This window comes from Lathyrus oleraceus, chromosome 6 (assembly GCF_024323335.1).
Source record: "Lathyrus oleraceus cultivar Zhongwan6 chromosome 6, CAAS_Psat_ZW6_1.0, whole genome shotgun sequence".
Lineage (NCBI taxonomy): Eukaryota > Viridiplantae > Streptophyta > Magnoliopsida > Fabales > Fabaceae > Lathyrus > Lathyrus oleraceus.
In genome coordinates, this window is record NC_066584.1 from 171,093,137 (window position 1) to 171,116,255 (window position 23,119).

A 23,119-nucleotide genomic window follows, 5' to 3' on the forward strand; every position below is an offset into this window, starting at 1 on the left:
TTCCCTCCCCCACACTTAAAACATACATTGTCCTCAATGAAAGAGCATAAATATAAAATAAGAGCGAGAGAAAGGAAAGAACACACCCGAGGAGTCAAGGCGGATAAGTGATTGCATAAGCAGACTTTCCCAAAGAGAGTTCTTCTACAGTCTCTTCTTCCAAAGTCGGGTTCTCATGTAGTAGCTTTGGGTAGTGTCCATTGACCTTGAAATTTTGATTAGTGCATTCGCCTTGTATTCCAGGATCAAAGAAGAAACTTTGATAAGTGAAAATGTTGAATGGGCGCGTGAAAGTGATCTCTTTTTTCACAATATCAAGAATCAAAGGATTATGGGGATGCCTCACTACTTTTATTTCATATTTAAGTGAGATCCTATGCATACATATGGAATGGCTAATATCACGAGTGTCAGCCAATGTCCATCCAATTCCCTTCTTATGTTTCTGCTTAAGTTGAAGCTTTGATGAATAATATGAATTCTTGGGAAGTGGTTTAGGCTCTATAGAATGTGTTTGTTCAATGGATGGTATGTCTGGGGCAGCCGGAATGTCAAGAGCTTCAGCTACATAAACAACTTCATTTACACTATCACCCTTCAAGGCAGCATCAATCTCAACACAAACAACCCAAAAGTTAGTGTTAGTACAATCATCATATGAGTAAATATCATCAAAACCAGACTAAGTTGGAAAATCAGCTGAAAACAAATCAGAATAAGCTTCATCAACAACTTCAGAAACCAACTCTATTTGAAAAACAAAATGCTTTTCCTCGTCAACCTTCTTATTTTTCAGTACTCCTTGTGGGAAAGGGATTAGTGATATATACTTTTTTTTAAAATAAAACAAAGAAAACACAAACACATCATTAGTTACTCATCCTAGGCTACAAGTCTTCTTCGGTTAAGTTTGGATCGATAGGTACTAATCTTGCACTATAAGGATATCGTAGGAACACTAATCCATAATTGTGCAGTCATAAACCTCCTAAATACACATATAAACTCGAATCATGTTATTATGTTAAAGCCTAACTTACTCATCCTTCTTTTTGCTCTTTTTCATTCAGGCGCAATCACATTAAGCCCGTTATCTCCACACCTCCATAGCAAGGCAACCGGTTAGTGACTCTGATCCTTTTTGCACGTGATTCTAGTACTTACGTGGCATAATCCTTTGCTTACTCAGTTGTAGTTACGGGGGATCAGACCGTAATCCGCCCTACCAAGTTCATCACCAGAAACCGCTGAACCAACTGACAGCGAGTCTTATTTTCATTTTTTTTAAGGTTCTACATCCGTTGGGTTAAGTGACCGGGTGAGGGTCACCAAACTTAGAAGGTGCATTCCCTTTTCTTTCTCTTTTTTTTTCTTTCGAAACACTCACTTATATTCATCGGCTTCCCTGCATAGAGTGTGTGTGAGATGGTCCTGACTGTTGAAATAAACTATTCAAGAGCTGTCAGAGAATGAGAATTTAAGGCTAAAACATAATAAGAATTTGAATAAGTTTCCATATGCAGGAGACTTACGGTGTTAAGACGATACCGATCTTGTGAATATTTCCCCAATCTCCGCAAACTAATATTAAATTAGTCAGTCTATAGCCTAAAACTTTCAAGAAGATGCATTTTATTTTATTTTTTTATGACTGAAAACAAATAAAACACTAACAAAAACAAGAAAAACAAATGAAACAAATAATTTCCCTCCCCCACACTTAAAATATACATTGTCCTCAATGAAAGAGCATAAGCAGCCTTTCCCAAAGAGAGTTCTTCTACAGATAAAGTTGGAAAATCAGCTGAAAACAAATCAGAATAAGCTTCATCAACAACTTCAGAAACCAACTCTATTTGAAAAACAAAATGCTTTTCCTCGTCAACCTTCTTATTTTTGAGTACTCCTTGTGGGAAAGGGATTGGTGATATATACTTTTTTTAAAATAAAACAAAGAAAACACAAACACATCATTAGTTACTCATCCTAGGCTACAAGTCTTCTTCGGTTAAGTTTGGATCGATAGGTACTAATCTTGCACTATAAGGATATCGTAGGAACACTAATCCATAATTGTGCAGTCATAAACCTCCTAAATACACAAATAAACTCGAATCATGTTATTATGTTAAAGCCTAACTTACTCATCCTTCTTTTTGCTCTTTTTCATTCAGGCGCAATCACATTAAGCCCGTTATTTTCACACCTCCATAGCAAGGCGACCGGTTAGTGACTATGATCCTTTTTGCACATGATTCTAGTACTTACGTGGCATAACCCTTTGTTTACTCAGTTGTAGTTATGGGGGATCAGACCGTAATCCGCCCTACCAAGTTCATCACCAGAAACCGCTGAACCAACTGACAGCGAGTCTTACTTTCATTTTTTTTAAGGTTCTACATCCGTTGTGTTAAGTGACCGGGTGAGGGTCACCAAACTTAGAAGGTGCATTCCCTTTTCTTTCTCTTTTTTTTCTTTCGGAACACTCACTTATATTCATCGGCTTCCCTGCATAGAGTGTGTGTGAGATGGTGCTGACTGTTGAAATAAACTACTCAAGAGCTGTCAGAGAATGAGAATTTAAGGCTAAAACATAATAAGAATTTGAATAAGTTTCCATATGCAGGAGACTTAGGGTGTTAAGACGATACCGATCTTGTGAATATTTCCCCAGTCTCCGCAAACTAATATCAAATTAGTCAGTCTATAGCCTAAAACTTTCAAGAAGATGCATTTTTTTTATGACTGAAAACAAATAAAACACTAACAAAAACAAGAAAAACAAACGAAACAAATGATTTCCCTCCCCCACACTTAAAACATACATTGTCCTCAATGAAAGAGCATAAGCAGCCTTTCCAAAAGAGAGTTCTTCTACAGATAAAGTTGGAAAATCAGCTGAAAACAAATCAGAATAAGCTTCATCAACAACTTCAGAAACCAACTCTATTTGAAAAACAAAATGCTTTTCCTCGTCAACCTTCTTATTTTTGAGTACTCCTTGTGGGAAAGGGATTGGTGATATATACTTTTTTTTAAATAAAACAAAGAAAACACAAACACATCATTAGTTACTCATCCTAGGCTACAAGTCTTCTTCGGTTAAGTTTGGATCGATAGGTACTAATCTTGCACTATAAGGATATCGTAGGAACAATAATCCATAATTGTGCAGTCATAAACCTCCTAAATACACAAATAAACTCGAATCATGTTATTATGTTAAAGCCTAACTTACTCATCCTTCTTTTTGCTCTTTTTCATTCAGGCGCAATCACATTAAGCCCGTTATTTCCACACCTCCATAGCAAGGCGACCGGTTAGTGACTATGATCCTTTTTGCACGTGATTCTAGTACTTACGTGGCATAACCCTTTGTTTACTCAGTTGTAGTTACGGGGGATCAGCCCGTAATCCGCCCTACCAAGTTCATCACCAGAAACCGCTGAACCAACTGATAGCGAGTCTTACTTTCATTTTTTTTAAGGTTCTACATCCGTTGGGTTAAGTGACCGGGTGAGGGTCACCAAACTTAGAAGGTGCATTCCCTTTTCTTTCTCTTTTTTTTTCTTTCGGAACACTCACTTATATTCATCGGCTTCCCTGCATAGAGTGTGTGTGAGATGCTGCTGACTGTTGAAATAAACTACTCAAGAGCTGTCAGAGAATGAGAATTTAAGCCTAAAACATAATAAGAATTTGAATAAGTTTCCATATGCAGGAGACTTAGGGTGTTAAGACGATACCGATCTTGTGAATATTTCCCCAGTCTCCGCAAACTAATATCAAATTAGTCAGTCTATAGCCTAAAACTTTCAAGAAGATGCATTTTTTTTTATGACTGAAAACAAATAAAACACTAACAAAAACAAGAAAAACAAACGAAACAAATGATTTCCCTCCCCCACACTTAAAACATACATTGTCCTCAATGAAAGAGCATAAGCAGCCTTTCCAAAAGAGAGTTCTTCTACAGATAAAGTTGGAAAATCAGCTGAAAACAAATCAGAATAAGCTTCATCAACAACTTCAGAAACCAACTCTATTTGAAAAACAAAATGCTTTTCCTCGTCAACCTTCTTATTTTTGAGTACTCCTTGTGGGAAAGGGATTTGTGATATATACTTTTTTTAAAATAAAACAAAGAAAACACAAACACATCATTAGTTACTCATCCTAGGCTACAAGTCTTCTTCGGTTAAGTTTGGATCGATAGGTACTAATCTTGCACTATAAGGATATCGTAGGAACACTAATCCATAATTGTGCAGTCATAAACCTCCTAAATACACAAATAAACTCGAATCATGTTATTATGTTAAAGCCTAACTTACTCATCCTTCTTTTTGCTCTTTTTCATTCAGGCGCAATCACATTAAGCCCGTTATCTCCACACCTCCATAGTAAGGCGACCGGTTAGTGACTCTGATCCTTTTTGCACGTGATTCTAGTACTTACGTCGCATAACCCTTTGCTTACTCAGTTGTAGTTACGGGGGATCAGACCGTAATCCGCCCTACCAAGTTCATCACCAGAAACCGCTGAACCAACTGACAGCGAGTCTTATTTTCATTTTTTTTAAGGTTCTACATCCGTTGGGTTAAGTGACCGGGTGAGGGTCACCAAACTTAGAAGGTGGATTCCCTTTTCTTTATCTTTTTTTTCTTCCAGAACACTCACTTATATTCATCGGCTTCCCTGCGTAGAGTGTGTGTGAGATGGTGCTGACTGCTGAAATAAACTACTCAAGAGCTGTCAGAGAATGAGAATTTAAGGCTAAAACATAATAATAATTCGAATCAATTTCCATATGCAGGAGACTTACGGTGTTAAGACGATACCGATCTTGTGAATTTTTCCCCAGTCCCCGTAAACTAATATCAAATTAGTTAGTCTATAGCCTAAAACTTTCAAGAAGATGCATTTTTTTTTATTTTTTTATGACTGAAAACAAACAAAACACTAACAAAATATAAAATAAGAGCGAGACAAATGATTTCCCTCCCCCACACTTAAAACATACATTGTCCTAAATGAAAGAGCATAAATATAAAATAAGAGCGAGAGAAAGGAAAGAATACACCCGAGGAGTCAAGGCGGATAAGTGATTGCATAAGCAGCCTTTTCCGAAGATAGTTCTTCTACAGTCTCTTCTTCCAAAGTCGGGTTCTCATGTAGTAGCTTTGGGTAGTGTCCATTGACCTTGAAATTTTGATTAGTGCATTCGCCTTGTATTACAGGATCAAAGAAGAATCTTTGATAAGTAAAAGTGTTGAATGGGCGCGTGAAAGTGATCTCCTTTTTCACAATATCAAGAATCAAAGAAGAATCTTTGTTAGTGTTAGTACAATCATCACATGAGTAAATATCATCAAAACCAGATAAAGTTGGAAAAACAGCTGAAAACAAATTAGAATAAGATTCATCAACAACTTCAGAAACCAACTCTATTTGAAAAATAAAATGCTTTTCCTCGTCAACCTTCTTATTTTTCAGTACTCCTTGTGGGAAAGGGATTGGTGATATATACTTTTTTTCAACCTCAATAACAATAGAAGGTTCAGGTTTATTTTCAGGTGTTACACTAACAATGTTTTTATTTTTTTCTGGGGCTGGTTCTGTAACTTTTTCGGATCTCAAGGAAATTGCACTCACATTAGAGCCTTTTGGATTAACTATTGTTTGGGCATGTAGTTGGTTTAATCCTTGAGCTTGTTGCATGACACTCATTGAAGTGGCAAGTTGTCCAAGTTGTGTTTGCAAAGTATGAATACTATAATCTATTCGCTGCTGAAATTGGAGACTGTTTACAACCATTTGCTTGACAAGTTCCTCTAGTGAAGGTTCAGAAGGTGAAAATGTGGTTACTTGTGGAGGGTTATATGGTGGTGGTGGTGGGAGGGGTAACATCAATTGTTTCACTAAAGAGGTAAGTTCATCAATTCTGGTTTCTAGAGCTTTGTTGGAAGAAGAAACCTGAATCTCATTCACACCTTTTGATTGGACCATAAAAGTATCCCTTGTTGTGAACTGTTGGGAGTTAAGTGACATCTTCTCAATCAAGGATTTGGCAGCAGTTGGAGTCTTATCAATAAGTGCTCCATCACTAGCAGCATCTAAAATGTTTCTTTCCATTGGTAGCAATCCCTCATAAAAGTATTGTATTAGTAATTGTTCAGAAATCTGGTGGTGAGGACAACTCGACACTAACTACTTGAATCTCTCCCAATATTCAGCCAATGATTCCATGTCAACCTGTCTAATACCACATATTTCTTTTCTGATTGAAGAAGATCTTGAAGTAGGGAAAAATCTTTCTAAGAATATTTTCTTCATATTATTCCAACTTGTAATAGAATTTGGCTCAAGATAATATAACCAATCTTTTGCAGCACCTTGTAGTGACAATGGAAATGCTATAAGATTAACATGATCTTCAGTAATTCGTTGAGGCCTCAATGATGTAGAACACACAATCTGAAATTCTTTTATATGCCTATGCGGATCCTCACCTGCAAAACCATTAAACCTTGGCAACAAGTGTATTAAACCATATTTCAATTTGAAAGGTACAACAGCAACCAGAAATTCAATACATAAAGCATTATAATTAACATCAGGGGCGACAAGTTCTCTGAAGGTTCTTTGGTCAGCCATGTTAAAATCAATAGAAAAGAAAAAAAATCAACAAACAATGAGAAAACACAACTAATTCAGCAATGCAACAACCAAATAGAAAAATACCGACAATTGAAATACGAAAAACATGATTAAAATAAAATAAATAAATACAAAAACACAAAAGTTAATCTAATAACGTCAATTAAGAATTTTGAGAATTTTTTCAGAATATTTTGAAACTACCAAAACAGAAAATAAATCATAAAAAATAGAAAACTAAAAAATTTCGGTTTTTTAGGACGACATCCACTATTTAGTCCCTAAATAGAGGGTTTTGATCCTTGATTTTTTCCTAGTTAATCGACAAAGAATCGGAATAATCTGAGGCAATTTGTTTAAAAACATATTTTTTTTATCCTAAACCGCAAAAAGACCAATACGCAAGAAAGTTAGGGCAAAAAAAAATACTAAAACACCTATAACTATAATAATAGTTAGACTATAATAATGGTTAAAATCTACAAGAATCCTCGGCAACGACGCCAATTTGATCCGCTGTCGCACACGAGTAAAAAACGAGTAATAAAATATAGTAAACGGGAAGCGACACCTCGAGTATCGTATCACAAGGACTCTTGAATGTTATAACCAAACGAATGGAAAAAAAGGGGTTTTAAAGGTTCAAAACTTAAATCGAAGATAATTAAAGGTAAAAGCAAAATTGATAAATAAGCTAATTTATTATATCGATTTCCGACTTATCATCGATTCTTATAATTTCAATTCCCTAGCGGATTCAATCCCATTCGATTACAATACCCACTGACAAGCGCAAATTGGTATTATATGATGTATGTTCCTAATTTCCGAATTAAGCAAACAAATTTAAGCAGACGCGAATTAAGCAAACGCGACTTAATCAAACACGATAACGAAAAAGCTACGCTAACGTGATTATAGTTAAGGATCATACAAACAATCAAATTTAATCAACTCTATCCTATAAGAAACAATCGAATTAAGCAAACGAAAGTAATCGAATTAAGCAAACGAGTTTATAGGAAGAATTAAAAAGAAATCAAAATTAAACTGAAATTATTAAAAACCTCAAAGTGGAATTTGAATACAACAGATAAGCTCTTTGGGAATTAGCTCTCCATGAAATCTTTTAAGCAATATTGTCTCATCAAAATTCAGAACTCCCTTCATGTAGCAGTGGAAGACCTAATATAATAAAAGGGAAATTCGGGTCCTTATGGGATCCGACCCGAAAATTACAAAAATCGGCCCAAACTAACTATTTTAATTAAGTCTGGGACTTTAACGAATTATTCGACCATTCTTCATTCTGAATATGCTTTTGACTTCAACATGAAACTTGTAGTTCTTTCTCTTAACTTTTCAACAACTGGTAGCACGCCTCGATCCATTACTCCTAGCTCCAGTTATGAATTTATTCGTGCAGACTGCTAATGCTGAAAATAAACTGCGAAAAACAAATAAGTGTAAAAATAAGATAAATTATAAAAACACATTAAAAGGGAAAAATAACCAAACTAAAACATGGAAATGCATAAGTATAAATATAGAAGAATGTGCATCAAAATACACTGATCAACAAGATATGAGATCGAAGTTGTGTTTGAGTACGTCTAATCATCTTCAAACAGATGGTCAAACTGAGAGGACGATACAAACACTGGAGGATATCTTAAGAGCTTGTGTACTTGAAAGTGAAGGAAATTGGAAGGAGCTCTTACCATTGATTGAATTCGCATACAACAATAAGTACCATGCAAGTATCGGGATGGCTCCTTATGAAGCCTTGTATGGACAGAAGTGTAGAACACCTTTGTGTTAGACGGAAGTTGGTGAAGAAAGAATCTTAGGACCGGAGATTATTCAAGAGACTACGGAAAAGATAAGGATGGTTCGTGATAAGATAAAGAAAGCACAAGATCTCCAAAAGAGCTATGCACATCACAAAATAAGACCATTAGAATTTAATGAAGGTGATCATGTATTTCTAAAGGTGACTCCGAGATTGAGACTGAAGGGATCGTTTAAGTCACGGAAGTTAAGTCCAAGATACGTAGGACCATACCAAATTATAGATAAGATTGGTGAAGTAGCTTACAAATTAGCCTTACCACCTTCTCTATCAGAAATGCACGATGTTTTTCACGTATCTCAACTTCGAAAGTTCATTCCAAACTCTCTTCAGCATATTCTTCCAGATTCAATAGAAGTAGAATCACACCTAACTTCCGAACCTCTACCAAGTGGTATTGTAGGATGGGAAATTAAGGTATTGAGGAATAAGGAGATCCCTCTTGTTAAGATTCAGTGGGATGAATCACATCCGGGTGATGCTACTTGGGAATTGGAGTCTGAAATGCGAGAAGTTTACCCTTATCTCTTCCAGGTAATATTTAAATTCGGGGACGAATTTTATTTAAGGGGGGGGGGGGGGAGGATGTAATACCCAGTATTTCCTTAAATACTCAAATTCCTATTAATTGAGATCAACTGAGTTCCTATATGCTCTAAAAGTTATCCGTTGGGATAAATAGAGTAAATAGTGAAATCAGATTGACTTAATTAATATTATTTGGGGCTGACCTTTTATTAATTGGGACATTTTGGTAACACTAATAATTGGTCAATTTCTCTAGTAGAATAAATATTAAAAGTGTAGTATCACTTGGGATATTTGTTACTACTAATAATCTTTTCTAACCACATATTCCTAGTGGCAAATGGTGGTCACATGTTTATATCCTATACCCACCAACCTTATACCACTACATTTTCTCTATGTATCATAAAATATAGTGGAGAGAAGAAGGAGGAGAAAAACCTTGGAATCCATCATCATCACTTCACCACCATCTCATGTCCATCATCTTCTTCAACCTCCTCTTCCATTCCTAAGCTAGGTTCTAGATAGAACTTTAGATTTAGAAGTTAGGGTTTGATAAACCATGGAATTGATAGTAAGATGATGATATTATGATGAGTTTCTCCATGAATCATGTGAATCTCCATTGATGATGCTTCTATATGTGTTCTTGTATTTGTTGGATTCTTGGGATATCATGATGAGGTTGTTGCTTTGATTGTGTTCATGATTGTTGGGGAGAATAAGAATATACATGTGGTAAGGTGTTTTGATGTGTTTCCATGATTATGATAAGAGATTGGTTACTAGAAATGGAGCCAATATTATGCCGAAGAAATTTTTAATTTATGCAGGGACCAGTCGATTGGTTCACGAGTTTTTCCAGACCAATCGATTGAATGGAGTTTCTGAGTTATAGAGAAGTGAAAAATGTTTGGGACCAATCGATTGGTCCTTAGTAACAATGGATTGTATTGTCTTTTTATTTTGAAGAAAATGAAATTTTTGCAAGGCCAATTGATTGACATTGGACTCCAATCAATTGCATGAACCTGACTTTGAAAATTGGAAATTCATTTAGTTGTCAATCAATTGACACTCGACATCAATCGATTGATCCTTTGCACTTTTTGAAAGACAGAAATGTGAGATAGACCAATCGACTGGGCCTCCCTAACCAATCGATTGGCTCATGCCTATGTAAGACCCCAATTTTGACCCTAAGATCCCTCATGCTATCTCATCATATGCATTAGCATTGGGATCACATCTTGGCATCCTCCTTACCCCTCATTCATTGGGTTTGCATTGGGAGAGATCACCAAGCACCATTTGATTGTATCATACTTTGTATTTTATCATCTTTACTAACCAAAATACCAAAAATATGTCTTTGTATAAATTAACTCTTTTGTAGGTAGGGCATGTGCTCACCTTTGATCTATCAAGCTCACATCTAGGATTTAAGACCCTAAATGCAAGGAGATCAATCAAAAGTGGTTTACTATGGCTCTAAGCATCATATATGAATCCCCATGTTCTTTACATGTTATTTTGATCAAGAAATCATCAAGATTTTGGAGTTGGTTTGCCTTGGAAACCCTATTTCATTTAGGTATCTTGTGTAACTTCTTCAACAAGCTTCTTCACCAATTGATCAAATATTTCAAGGGATACTTAAAATTACATCATATTATGCATATATGATCCTCCATAAGTCCCAAAAGTCAAGATAATGGCAAGCTAGCAAGTTAGTTCATGGTGGTTGACTAGAGGAATTCATCTGATCAAAACTGGGTTCCCTAGACCCTATCTCCTACAAATTTTGTAATATGAAAATTATTCCAAGAGAAAAGTTACTCTAAATTACATTCCAAACAACTTTCATGTTGAGGTCTAGAGCTAGTTTTGCTTGGAAAGTCATTTTTTATGGTGAAAGATTATAGGTCATTTTGTCTAAACCCTAATTTGGATATCAACTTCCCAAAGCCATAACTTGCTCAATTTGTATGAGATGAAAGATTTCGAAGTTGCAAAATCAAATTCAAGATTTCTACTACAACTTTTATGTTTGGAGGAAGAGAAAATTCAACTTTTATGTGCATGTGATATGAGGATACATTATAGGTCATTTTGGACCAATTCCATTGAACAAGTGATTTTCCTCAACTTCAAAAATGCATAACTCCTTCATATTAAATCTAAATGAGGTCAAATTTGTGACCATTTTGAAGGACTTTGAGAGAGATACAACTTTGATTAAGGAACTGTCCTCATTTGAAGCTCACATAAGAAGTTAGCCAAGGTAGAATAAGTGAACATATGGTTTGACACTTAGAATTTTTTTGACATGTTTGATTTTCCCAACTTCCACCTCAAAATTCATCATGATCCAAGCTTCAAATGAAAAAGTGTTCAACATGAAAGTTGTTCCTATTGATCTAAACTTTCCAAAAAGTCCAATTTCATCCCATTTGGACAAGATATGAGTGACATGCACATGGCTTGAACATTGGATCATCATTTGGCATAAGTGAGCTTGAAACTTTCATACACAAATGCATAGCTTTCCAACATCACTTCAGCATTGTTAGTACTCATTTTTGGACCTGAAGAGATGATTACATGGGCCTATCACACGCCCATGCACCCATGCAATGTACATTGCTATTTTTGGATCTTCATTTCAAGTGTGCAAATATCAATCCATATGGCTATAAATAGAACCTATTACCATCAGAATTAGGGACCCTGCGTGCCAACTTTGATTCCCAACCTTCAAACCCTCTCATTTCAAAGGATAACCTTGATAATTTCCATTAGAAATTGAGTTTGAATCTCACTGTTTTAAGATTCAAAACTCCAAGAGTCTTGTGCCTTCTGATATATCAATTCCATTCCATCAAGTGTCCTGAGCAAGATCAATAGTAAGCAAGAGCAAAATCGATTGAATACAGACCTGCATTGGAGGTATTTCCCAGAAACTTTCATCTCTTCGATTCTCACTAAATTCTCCATAATTCTTCTTGATCTTTGGTTGTCTGAAGTCCTACCAATGTAGGCGACAAGATTGAGTTGCTTTGAGGTCAAATCGAAACAACTCAGATCACGCACCTCAAAATTCAACTCCTTGTATCTTTCAATATACTTGGAGTTAGGAGAAATTGAGGCCAAATTCGAGCTCCTGAGCATTTTTACTTTAAATTCATGTTATTCTTTTTAATTTTGGTGATGGTTGTGAGTGAACCAGTCCGATGAGCTCACCAGAGAAGGAGACCAGAGCTTTGGCTCCAACGGTGTGCTGACACTCATTTGAACCACATGATCCATTTCAAATGATTTAATCCCGTGCCTTGGTTTTGCATACCATCCTGCAGTGTTTTGACTTGACCCCATCATGGAACGCGCGCTAGCAGCCACTTGATCTGCCATCTCAATTAATGATGTAGATCAAGTGGTCCACGGTTTTTTCCTATTTTCTAATTTTCATTTTATTTGGTTTATTTTCATTAATTCATATTAATTTTAATATTGATCCAAAAAATATGAGAGTTTCACCAAAAAATTTTAAATAAATTCCTCTTTTATTTTTTGAATTAAAATTATTTTTTGGATCATTATTAATATTTTTCATGATTTAATTGTTTTTGTGATTATTTTTAATTGTTTAAAAATAGTTTTAAGTTTCCAAAATTAATGAATTTTTTTCTCAAAGGTCCTTTGACCTTGTTTGACCTATGATAAATCTCATGGCCATTTATTTGGTGTTTTTATGAGGTTTTAGGATTTTGACCAACCATAATTTAATTTAATGCATTTTTTAATTGATTTTAATTGTTTAAATGCAAAATAAGTTGTGTTGAGCTTTTGATATTGACTTGTTGAGTTTGACTTATGTTGTTGGGCCTTGGTCAAGGTTGATTTGACTTTGTTGAGTTAAAATCATTGGATTTAGGGGATTGATGAAATGTACATTTCATCTCCCAAAATGAATGAATGATTTTAATTTGATAAAAGTCCTCCTTTGACCAATTTGTGTTGATCCCATTTCCCCTCCCTCTTCATCTCAATCCTATTCTCTTCTAATTCATTTCATAGACCTATGATGTCTCTATATCCTAAGGCTAGTTGATTGCAAAATCAACATAAGTGTGGATGAGATTAGGTCCACCTCTTTTGCATATTCTTTTAAGTGTGGTATGTTTTTAGGAGTATGGTTCATAATACCATATCTCTAACATGCATTAACACTAAAGTTTCTATTACCCAATCTCAAATAGTTGTGACTTCTACATAAGTCCAATTACGATTGCTTAACCTAGCGCTAAATTGTTGACACAAAAGGCATAGCATTCTAGTAAGTGAGATTGTAAGTCTCCCCTCTTTCATGGTATTGTGTGGAAACATGGCCTTTCTTCCTTCCTTTGGAAGATGTCTTGGTTCAAGGATCCATGCTTGTGAATAATGGGTTGAGTGTTCTCCAAAGAATGACTTAAACAAAAGCAAAAGCAATACTAAATTCTAATCAACTAACAACTAACATTTAATTTCAAGTCATTTACTTTTATGCACTTTAATTTTAAGTCTTTATTCATTTACCATTATTCATACCATTTAACTTGTTTACTTTAATGCCATTTTCATTTTCCTCATTTGAGCCTCATTTTGTGATTATATTATGATTGTATATACTTGTTTGTTTTTGTGTTCTTTTGACCTTAATGTACATAATAACAACAAAAACCCTAAAAGACATTTGTGTGGACTGTTGGATTGATCTGAGACATTGGACTTAGAATTAGGCAACCCTCCCTATGCAAAAGGACTTGGCCAATGCCAACTTTCATTAAACCAATTGTTTGTGATTTGAAACTTCATATGAAGCAAGTATTGTGATCCCATTTGAGTTCATCTGCTACATGGTCTTATTGAAGTTGTTACTTTGAACTTGTGTCTAGTGCCTATCTTTGGATTCATCTGATGCATGAGAGATTATAAGGAAGATCATGGAGCTGTTAAGCTTGGATATGGCTATCTTTATTTGATTCCTTGCTCTTCATCTTGCTATTTGTGTATTGATATTGCTTGATTCTAAAGTCCAAGGGAAATTTGGGTTTCTATATGACATTCTTGTCCATTGGATTGCAGCCCGTTGGTCAGATCTTTTCAACTCTTAACTTTTAAATTTTTGCTTAGGATTAGTCTCTTCATCTCTTCCCCACTTCTTTAATTTCAAATCTCTTCCCCACTTATTTAATTTCAAATCTCTCCCCTCTTTCAAAATCTTCTTTGTTTGTGATTTTTAAACTTAGACCATATTGCAAATTAGAAACTTTGGCCTTATGCCATTGAATTTTAAAACTCTTTTCTTAATCAAATTTGTAAATGAACTTAACTATATTTGACTTAAAATTTCAAAAGACAAAAAGAACTAACACTCATTCAAAAAAATTTAGGTCTCTTGTGCCTTTGTTAAACCTAAATTTTTGTTAAAAGCAATGCATCCACTTTGAAATTGTTACCACGAACTACGAGGTTTTGATCCCTCATTTTATGTTGGTATATAGGCATAAGTCCGAAGATCTTGTCAAACACAAAAATATAATCAATAAATTCTTTTCTCATCCCTCCACTCTATTTATTGCAAACATCATTTTATACAAAAACACATATGCACACAAAAAAGGGCTCCCTAGGAGTACCTAGGACACTTTGGGTGCTAACACCTTCCCTGTGTGTAACCAACCCCTTAACTGTAATCTATGGCATTTTATTTGTTTTGATTTGAAAACTTCTTATTTTTGGGTTTTGTTCGTACTTTTCCCTTTTCCCTTGGAAACAATAAAAGCGCGGTGGCGACTCTGGTTTAATTGACGTCTAGCTTATCCATAGCTTGATGATCATGAATTTACCGCTACAGCCTAAACCTTCAAATTTCATTTCTTTGGTGTTCCTAAATGTATTGCATCAACTATTAATCCCTTGTCATCTTATACTTGTATTGAGTCAATGTTAAATGTGAAAATTACATGTTGAATCATGTGAGTTAACCTAGGGATCATTTTTAGGCTATAAGTTAGACATATAACTTAGATAACAGTAGAAAGCAACATTTATTCGTACGATACCTATGTGAAGGTCGTAGATGAATGGATGCTATAGTTGAGAGTGAGACGCTTTGTATGGAACATGCATTGTTATTGCTTGTATATTGGTGAATGAAGTCTCCAGTGATCGATGAATCTAGTTATGTTTTATGGAATTAATCATGTATTCATAATGTTTTACCCTTGATGGTGGAGATTCCTATTTGATATGCTTAGATGAGTAAGAAATAGAATGTGACACCAATGATTCATGCCTCGATTGGGTTTGAGCCCCAACAGTGGCGGACATGAGGGATAGGTGGACACCAAAGTGGGTTAGAGGCCCATACGGTGAAAGATACCCTAAGTGCGTTAGAGGCCCATACAGGTCACGGTCGCTTGGATTGAGCTTGAGACTCGTAGAGGACCCGATATCCACCGCGAAAGTCGAATCATACGAGCATGCATGAACTGGGCTTGCCCTAGACGTAGGTCCACTCAGGGATTGATGTTTCGTGAATATTTATAGTGACTTATTTGAGTTGTGAGAACTCAGGAGCATGTTGTCATACATTGCGAGACTTTTCCCCATCGCTTAAGTCTTCATTCCCTTGTTGACTTAAGTTGGATATTGATTAGAAAACCTTGTAAAGCCGAGTGGACCCATAAGATAGGGAACCCACTGGGATTATTATCTCACCCCATGTTGTTGATTATTTTTCAGGTAGTTCCGATCAGGAGAAGGGTAAGGACAAGATAGAGTGATGTCCTTGCTTACCTGATGTTTTGGATGGCTTCTCCGCTGTGTACATATTTTTGAGATCATTCTACAATGATCTAGTTCCTAGTTTTATTTTGGGCACCTTTGTGTATATTTAGTGTCAAGTAGTATTTTCTTTTGGGCATGTAATATGTACACTGTTGCCATTAGGCGCTTATGTATTTCAATACCAGTATTATATTATGTATAATATGTATTCTAGACATATATTATATGTGGGTGTTTCAGCATGCATAGCTTATAGAATAAGATTGACTATTCCTATCAGTGTTGCATTTGTTGAAAGATTTTTTTCTAAATTAAAATTATTAAAATCTTATTTGAGATCTACTATGTCACAAGATATATTAAATAGTGTTGCGTTTATTTCAATTGAAAATAATGTTTTAAAGAACCTTGATTATGAACGAATTATTAATGATTTTGCAACAAAAAATTCTAAGTGGATGATATTTAAATGATTTAAAGGTTTGGTCAATTTTTTTATAGGAAAAAGATTGGATCAAGAAGAAGAAGAAGAAGAAGAATAAGAAGAAGAAGAAGTATCTTTATAGTGGTTTATGTTTTGATGTAGTAAAACATTGATTCAAAGATCCATACTTGTACTCTTTTTGCACAATGTCAAATGAAAATGGGTTTTTTATTCAATTATTTATTTTATCCTTATGTATTTATTGTTACAAAAATTATAGGGGCACCACTCTTTTGATTCGCCCAAGGCACCTAAATTCAAAGGACCGGCCCTAGCTACGGATTTCTAATGTCAAAGTCTTGACAACCCTCTCGCCTAGGCAGTGTTTCAAACATCCTTGCACAAGGAGGAATCAACTACAACCCTGCTTTGACTCGTCATCAACTTGGGTTCCCCTTGAGAGACAAACCTAATAACATGTTGTTAGAAGGTCTTTTCTATCAAGAGGGTAAAGATCCCCAACATTTGAAGCAGAAGATTATGCATGCTTTGCATAATGTGCATAGGAAAGGAAGATCCGAGCTTGGTCCGTGCAATTGTGTAGCTTTGGAAGCTTACACTCTTTGGGTGAAGAAGAGAGCTTTGGAATTTGAAGATGCCTTATCCTTGAGAGAGACTTATGTCTATGGTTGTGGTTGAGCCATTAACTCTCCCTAACCAAGAGAAGGATATGTAGTTGGAGTCTAAGGACAAAGATGCACTTATTGAGCTACTTGAAGATCGAGTGACAAAGAGACAAAGAGAGCTAGAGGTTTCATCTTCTAGTATGCCTCAACCTTCCATTGCTTGGAAGAAGATTGTTGATCAGCTTGTCCTCAAGAAGACTCAGATGAAGGCTTCTTTTGAGACCGAGATTCGACGTATTCGAAGGAAGTACGCACCTGCGGCCAGATCTTCTGACGCTGTTGTTAGGGATCCTTAGGATGACTAGTCTCCTTTTCTCTTGTATTTTTCATTCGGTTTCTGAAATTGTACTCAGTGTAATCCTTCCAATTATATAAATAAAAGAGATTTTTGGTCATATGAAATTGTTGCAATTATTGTTATATATAATATAGTAAGTTTTTTGAAAATAAAAACAATCAAGCATTGCATTTCATGCATCATTTGCATAAGCAGGTTTCTCTTTCGCCAGATGTCTCATTGGTGTTTCTTCTGTGCTTCAGCCAAGCTGACTCATCGATACAATACTCACACCAATCACTCCAAAATCATGGAACATCTTGAGCAAGAGAATAGAGACCCGAAAGAGGAGATCGCCCGCATGACTACCATGATGGAGTCAGTTCTAGCCGTGTAGAGCCAGTCTTCTCCAATACCTACAACTCCTCCTCCTCAGAGGACTGTTATTTCAGAGGTGACTACCTCTACCATGCCTGCTGCTACTGCTCATTTTACGTCTTCCATGCTTGCCGGATTCCCATGGGGAATGCCACCAAACTTCATGCCTGAGGGCTTTGCGCCCATATTTTCTTCCATGCCGACATTTAGCTTGGTCATGTCTGTGCCACCGCCTGTAGTGCATACCTTACCTCGTGTGGAAGACACCATTTATCATTCCGAGCCATCTGAAGGCCCGGACGTATATGAGAAAATGGATGAAATGAAAGATCAATTTCTTGAGCTGCGCAAGGAGTTGAAAATGTTGAGAGGAAAGGACCTTTTGGGGAAAAGTGCTGCAGAATTATGTCTGGTGCCGAATGTGAAGATTCCGGTGAAGTTCAAAGTGCCTGACTTTGAAAAATACAAAGGGAACACATGTCCGCTCAGTCATTTGGTGATGTATGCCTGCAAGATGTCTACCCAAACAGACAATGATCAACTGTTAATCCACTACTTCTAAGACAGTCTGACCGGCGCTGCGCTAAGATGGTATATGGGATTGGATAGTGCGAGCATCCACACTTTCAACGATTTGGGTGAAGCATTTGTATGGCAATACAAGTACAACGTTAGTATGGCTCCCACCGAGATCAGTTGAGATTATTATCTCATAAGGACAAGGAAACATTTAAGGAGTATGCGCAAAGGTGGAGAGAACCCGCTGCTAAGGTCAACCCTCCTTTAGAGGAAAAGGAGATGACCAAGATTTTTCTGAAGACCCTTAGCTCATTTTACTACGAGAAGATGATCTCCAGTGCCCCCAGTGATTTTACCGAAATGGTAAACATGGGGATGAGGCTAGAAGAAGGTGTTCGAGAAGGACGGTTGTCAAAGGAGGAGGTATCGTCCAGCAAAAGATATGGCAGCAGTTTCAGTAAGAAGGACAATGAAGCCGACGCAATTTCTAGTGGAAGGCAGAGGAGGCCTCCAATCAGAAGAAGTCAACCATCCCGTCAACATCATCATCAAGTATCTTCCGTAATCCCCGTTTTTTCAGCTAGTCAATCAGTACCAGTTCAGCAACAACAATGTCAACAACAACTACCACAACAACGAACAAACACCTACAACAACAACAATACCAACAATCATCAACAACAAACTTTCGAGAGGAAGAAGGTCTCTTTTGACCTGATTCCTATGACATATGCAAAGCTCTATCCATAACTGGTTCTCAAGAACCTGTTACAACCAAGAAATCTGCCACAAATTCCTGAACCACTTCCATGGTGGTACAAGCCTGATCTCCGATGTGCTTTTCATCAAGGAGCACCTGGACATGACATTGAGAACTGCTACCCTCTCAAATATGAAGTCCAGAAGCTAGTGAAGAGTGGAATGGTGTCCTTTGAGGACCGTGCACCCAACATGAAAGCTAACCCACTGCCCCATCATGGAAATTCATCTGTTAACATAGTAGACGGCTTCCCTGGGGAGTTCAAAGTGTTAGATGTCTGTTTTATTTGAAGGTCCTTGGTGACGATGCATAAGGATATTTTCTTGGTTAGTGAATGTGAGCATGACCATGATGGTTGTGCTATCTGCAGTGTTAATCCAAGAGGTTGTGAGATTATGAAAAGAGACATCCAGCGGTTGATGGATGAAGGTATGATCCAGATTGTTTAATCCCGTCATGTAGATGACGATGTGAATGTGATTGTTCCTATGTTTAAGAACCCAGAGAGGGTGGTAACCCAATATGATAGTAGCAATAGTAACAGCATCAGCCAAAGATCGGTATTACCGTTAGTCATACGGTTGGCGGGTCCAGTCCCGTACGCATCTGATAAAGTTGTTCCTTATCAGTACAATGCAACTATGGTGAAGGATGGTCAAGAGGTTCCATTACCTATGACCAATTCTGTCATGAGCATTGCTGATGTTACTAAAATGACCCGCAGTGGTCGAGTGTTTGGGTCGGTGTTCCCAAAAGATGTGGAAGATTCAATAGTCATTAAGAAAGTGGAAGTGCCTACAGCAGATCTAGTTAGTGCTCCAAAGCGTCAGTCTGGTGAGTCCAGCAATTTGAAGACTAACGATGATGATGAGGTACTTCGGTTGATAAAGAAAAGTAAGTTTAATGTGGTGGAGCAGCTGCTCCAAACCCCCTCAAAAATTTCAATACTGTCTCTGCTTATGACTTCAAAAGCGCACAGAGAAGCACTGCAAAGAGTTCTAGAGCAAGCGTTCATGGAACATGATGCTACGGTGGATCAGTTTGATCATTTTGTGGCTAACATCACTTCCTATAACAATCTCAACTTATGTGATGAAGAACTCCCTGAGGAGGGTAGGAATCATAATTTGGCTTTGCATATCTCAATGAATTGCAAAGATGACGCTTTATCCAATGTTCTTGTTGACACAGGATCATCGTTGAATGTGCTTCCTAAGTCAACATTATCAAAGTTGTCATATCAAGGAGCGCCTATGAGGTATAGTGTCGTAATTGTCAAAGCTTTTGACGGTTCGCGCAAGACAGTGATAGGTGAAGTGGACCTTCCAATGAAGATAGGTCTGAGTGACTTCCGGATTACTTTTCAAGTAATGGATATCCACACAGCCTACAGTTGTCTGTTGGGAAGGCCATGGATTCACGAGGCGGGAGTTGTTACCTCCATATTGCATCAGAAACTCAAATTTGTTAAGAGCGGAAAATTAGTCATTGTTGGCGGGGAGAAGGCGATGTTGGTTAGCCACATATCATCTTTCTCTTATGTTGAAGCTGAGGATGAGGTTGGAACTCCGTTCCAAGCCTTGTATATTGTTGTTGAAAAGAGAATTGGGGCACCTATGTCCTCATTCAAAGATGCAAGGAAGATTGTTGAAGAGGGCATTATTGATCAGTGGGGACGAGTGGTAGAGGTCTCCGATAACAAGAATAGAATCGGCCTGGGTTTTCAGAAAGGTTCATCAACTACTAGATCAGAGGATATGCAACTCAGCTTCCGTAGCAGATGGTTCATTCATGGCAAGGAACAACACTTAGCTGTTGTGCTAGAGGATGACGAAGAGGAAGACTGCACCAATTTTGTGACGCATGGAAAGGCTTGCGACAATTGGACTGCTGTTGATATTCCTGTTATTATGCATCGATCTAAGTAATTGCTTTTATTTGTTTTAAAAATCCTTCTCCTATGCCTAAGGGGGAAGTGAACATTGTTGGGGCATTTCAATTTTGATCATCAATAAAATTAATTCTATTCATCCACATCTATGATGTTTGTTTTTACTTTTTGCTTTATTCTGAAAATGGAAATCACAAAAAAAAACATAAATAAATAATATAATTGTCCATCTGCATAATATTTGGTCACAAATTCACTTCTCTAAAATCAAAATATCAAATCATTATGCAGGTTGGCTTCTAACCCCATTGAATACACTGATCCTTCCCCTTCTCCAAATTTTGAATTCCCTGTGTTTGAGGCTGAGGAGGAAAGTGATGAAGAAGTGAGTGATGAATTGTCTCGTCTTTTTGAGCATGAAGGAAAAGCCATTCAGCCATTCGAAGAACAGATTGAGTTAGTCAACTTGGATTCCGAGGATGATGTGAAGGAAGTCAAGATTGGATCTCGACTTTGTCCAAACATTATGAAGGGGTTGATTGATCTTCTCCGAGAATATTCAGATGTGTTTGCTTGGTCCTATCAAGACATGCCTGGTTTGGATTCTGAGGTTGTAGAGCATAGGTTGACATTGAAGCCAGAGTGCCCGCCAGTCGAGCAGAAGTTGAGAAGAACGCATCCTGATATGGCAGTGAAAATCAAAGAAGAAGTGCAGAAGCAGATTGATGTCGGTTTCCTTGTGACCGCTGAGTATCCGCAATGGATGGCCAATATTGTGCCTGTTCTGAAGAGGGATGGAAAAGTTCGCATGTGTGTCAATTATAGAGATTTGAATAAAGTTAGTCTAAAAGATGATTTCCCTCTGCCACACATTGATATGTTGGTAGACAATACTGCTAAATTCAAAGTCTTTTCGTTTATGGATGGATTTTCCGGATATAATCAGATCAAGATGGCGCCCGAAGATATCGATGAAATTCTGGTATCAGATATAAGATGTCGAAGGTAATGTCACGACACTAATATCTGTTAATACACAATGGATAATTAAACAGAATTGTAAAGAAAATCACACAAGCAATTGTTAACCCAGTTCGGTGCAACTCACCTACGTCTGGGGGCTACCAAGCCAGGAAGGAAATTCACTATAATAGAATTAGTTCAAAGACTATCCGTACATTTCACCAAGTTACAGTCTTTCTCACATAATCTCTACCCGTGCAATTTCTACCTAAGCACTCTTAGATATGAGAACCCACTCACTTCCCTTACAATCACACACCCGTGATTTTAAACAACAATCCCTTGTGAAAAGAAAATACTTTTCAATTACAAACTCTTGATTTTACTTCATAGTTTCAATCAAGAAGACACACTCTTGATCTTGCTTCAAAGCTTTGATCAAGAAGACAAATCAGTCCAATTCAATCATCAATGGATGACTTGAATGACCTACAGACACAAACCCTAGCTCTCTCTCTAAATTTCGCTCAGTCTTGGTTGTATGTTCAAACAGGTTTTCTGAGTCCCCTTTTATAGAAACATTGGACATCTTGAAAACCCTAAATCTATTTTCCAATCAAATCTTTTTATAACAGTTGTATAGATCTCCCTGGAAAATAAGTAAATCTGGTTGAAATCCCTGATAGAATGCGCCAGCTAGCCATATCTTCAATCAACCAATGATTGCCATTAATTGTGCAATCACAAAACACCAGACATTCATACTGAATGTTCTGTGTACAGGATGTCATGACATCGGGTCTGACATCTGGAAAAATCCTGCATAATTGATATTTCTTTTTATAGCAGGTACATCCATATCAGATATCATGACATTGTGTATGTCATCTGAAACAATCCTGCATGAACATGTCTTCCAGTTAAGCTCCAGCAGGTACAACCAATATCAGAAGCCTTGTCATTGTATATGGCATTCTGAAACAATCCTGCTTGCACATGTTCTTTAACTCCAGCAGGTACATAGGATATCTTATGTTAAGACATCACACATGACATCTTGTGAGCACTCTTTGTTTTACCAAAATTGCTGCCAACACTTAGAATCAACAATCAGGAATACCACATTCATTACACCTTGGGGAACATTCTGTTATAGAGTGATGCCTTTCGGTTTAAAGAATGTTGGTGCAACTTACCAAAGAGCAATGACTACTCTTTTTCATGATATGATGCATAAAGATATTGAAGTTTATGTCGATGACATGATTGCTAAATCAATTGATAAAGAGGAAGATGTTGAGCATTTGTTGAAGCTATTCCAGCGTTTGAGGAAGTATAAACTCC

At 36.8% G+C, this 23,119-nt stretch overlaps 1 protein-coding gene across 1 annotated transcript; it reads left to right on the forward strand.

The window, feature by feature from the left end:
* The first annotated feature begins 8,548 nt into the window (after positions 1 to 8,548).
* Positions 8,549 to 16,474, forward strand: LOC127094594 (uncharacterized). Its single transcript, XM_051033411.1, has 2 exons — positions 8,549 to 9,046; positions 16,379 to 16,474. The coding sequence occupies exons 1-2, from the start codon at positions 8,549 to 8,551 to the stop codon at positions 16,472 to 16,474; spliced, it is 594 nt and encodes a 197-aa protein (XP_050889368.1).
* Positions 16,475 to 23,119: the final 6,645 nt, after the last annotated feature.

What these genes read in the sequence shown, in the direction of transcription:
- LOC127094594 (XM_051033411.1), top strand. Translation starts at nt 8,549, where the DNA reads ATGGTTCGTGATAAGATAAAGAAAGCACAAGATCTCCAAAAGAGCTAT. An exon ending in TTTACCCTTATCTCTTCCAG is followed by an intron (nt 9,047 to 16,378) that starts GTAATATTTAAA and finishes ATTTTTTTATAG; the next exon opens with GAAAAAGATTGGATCAAGAA.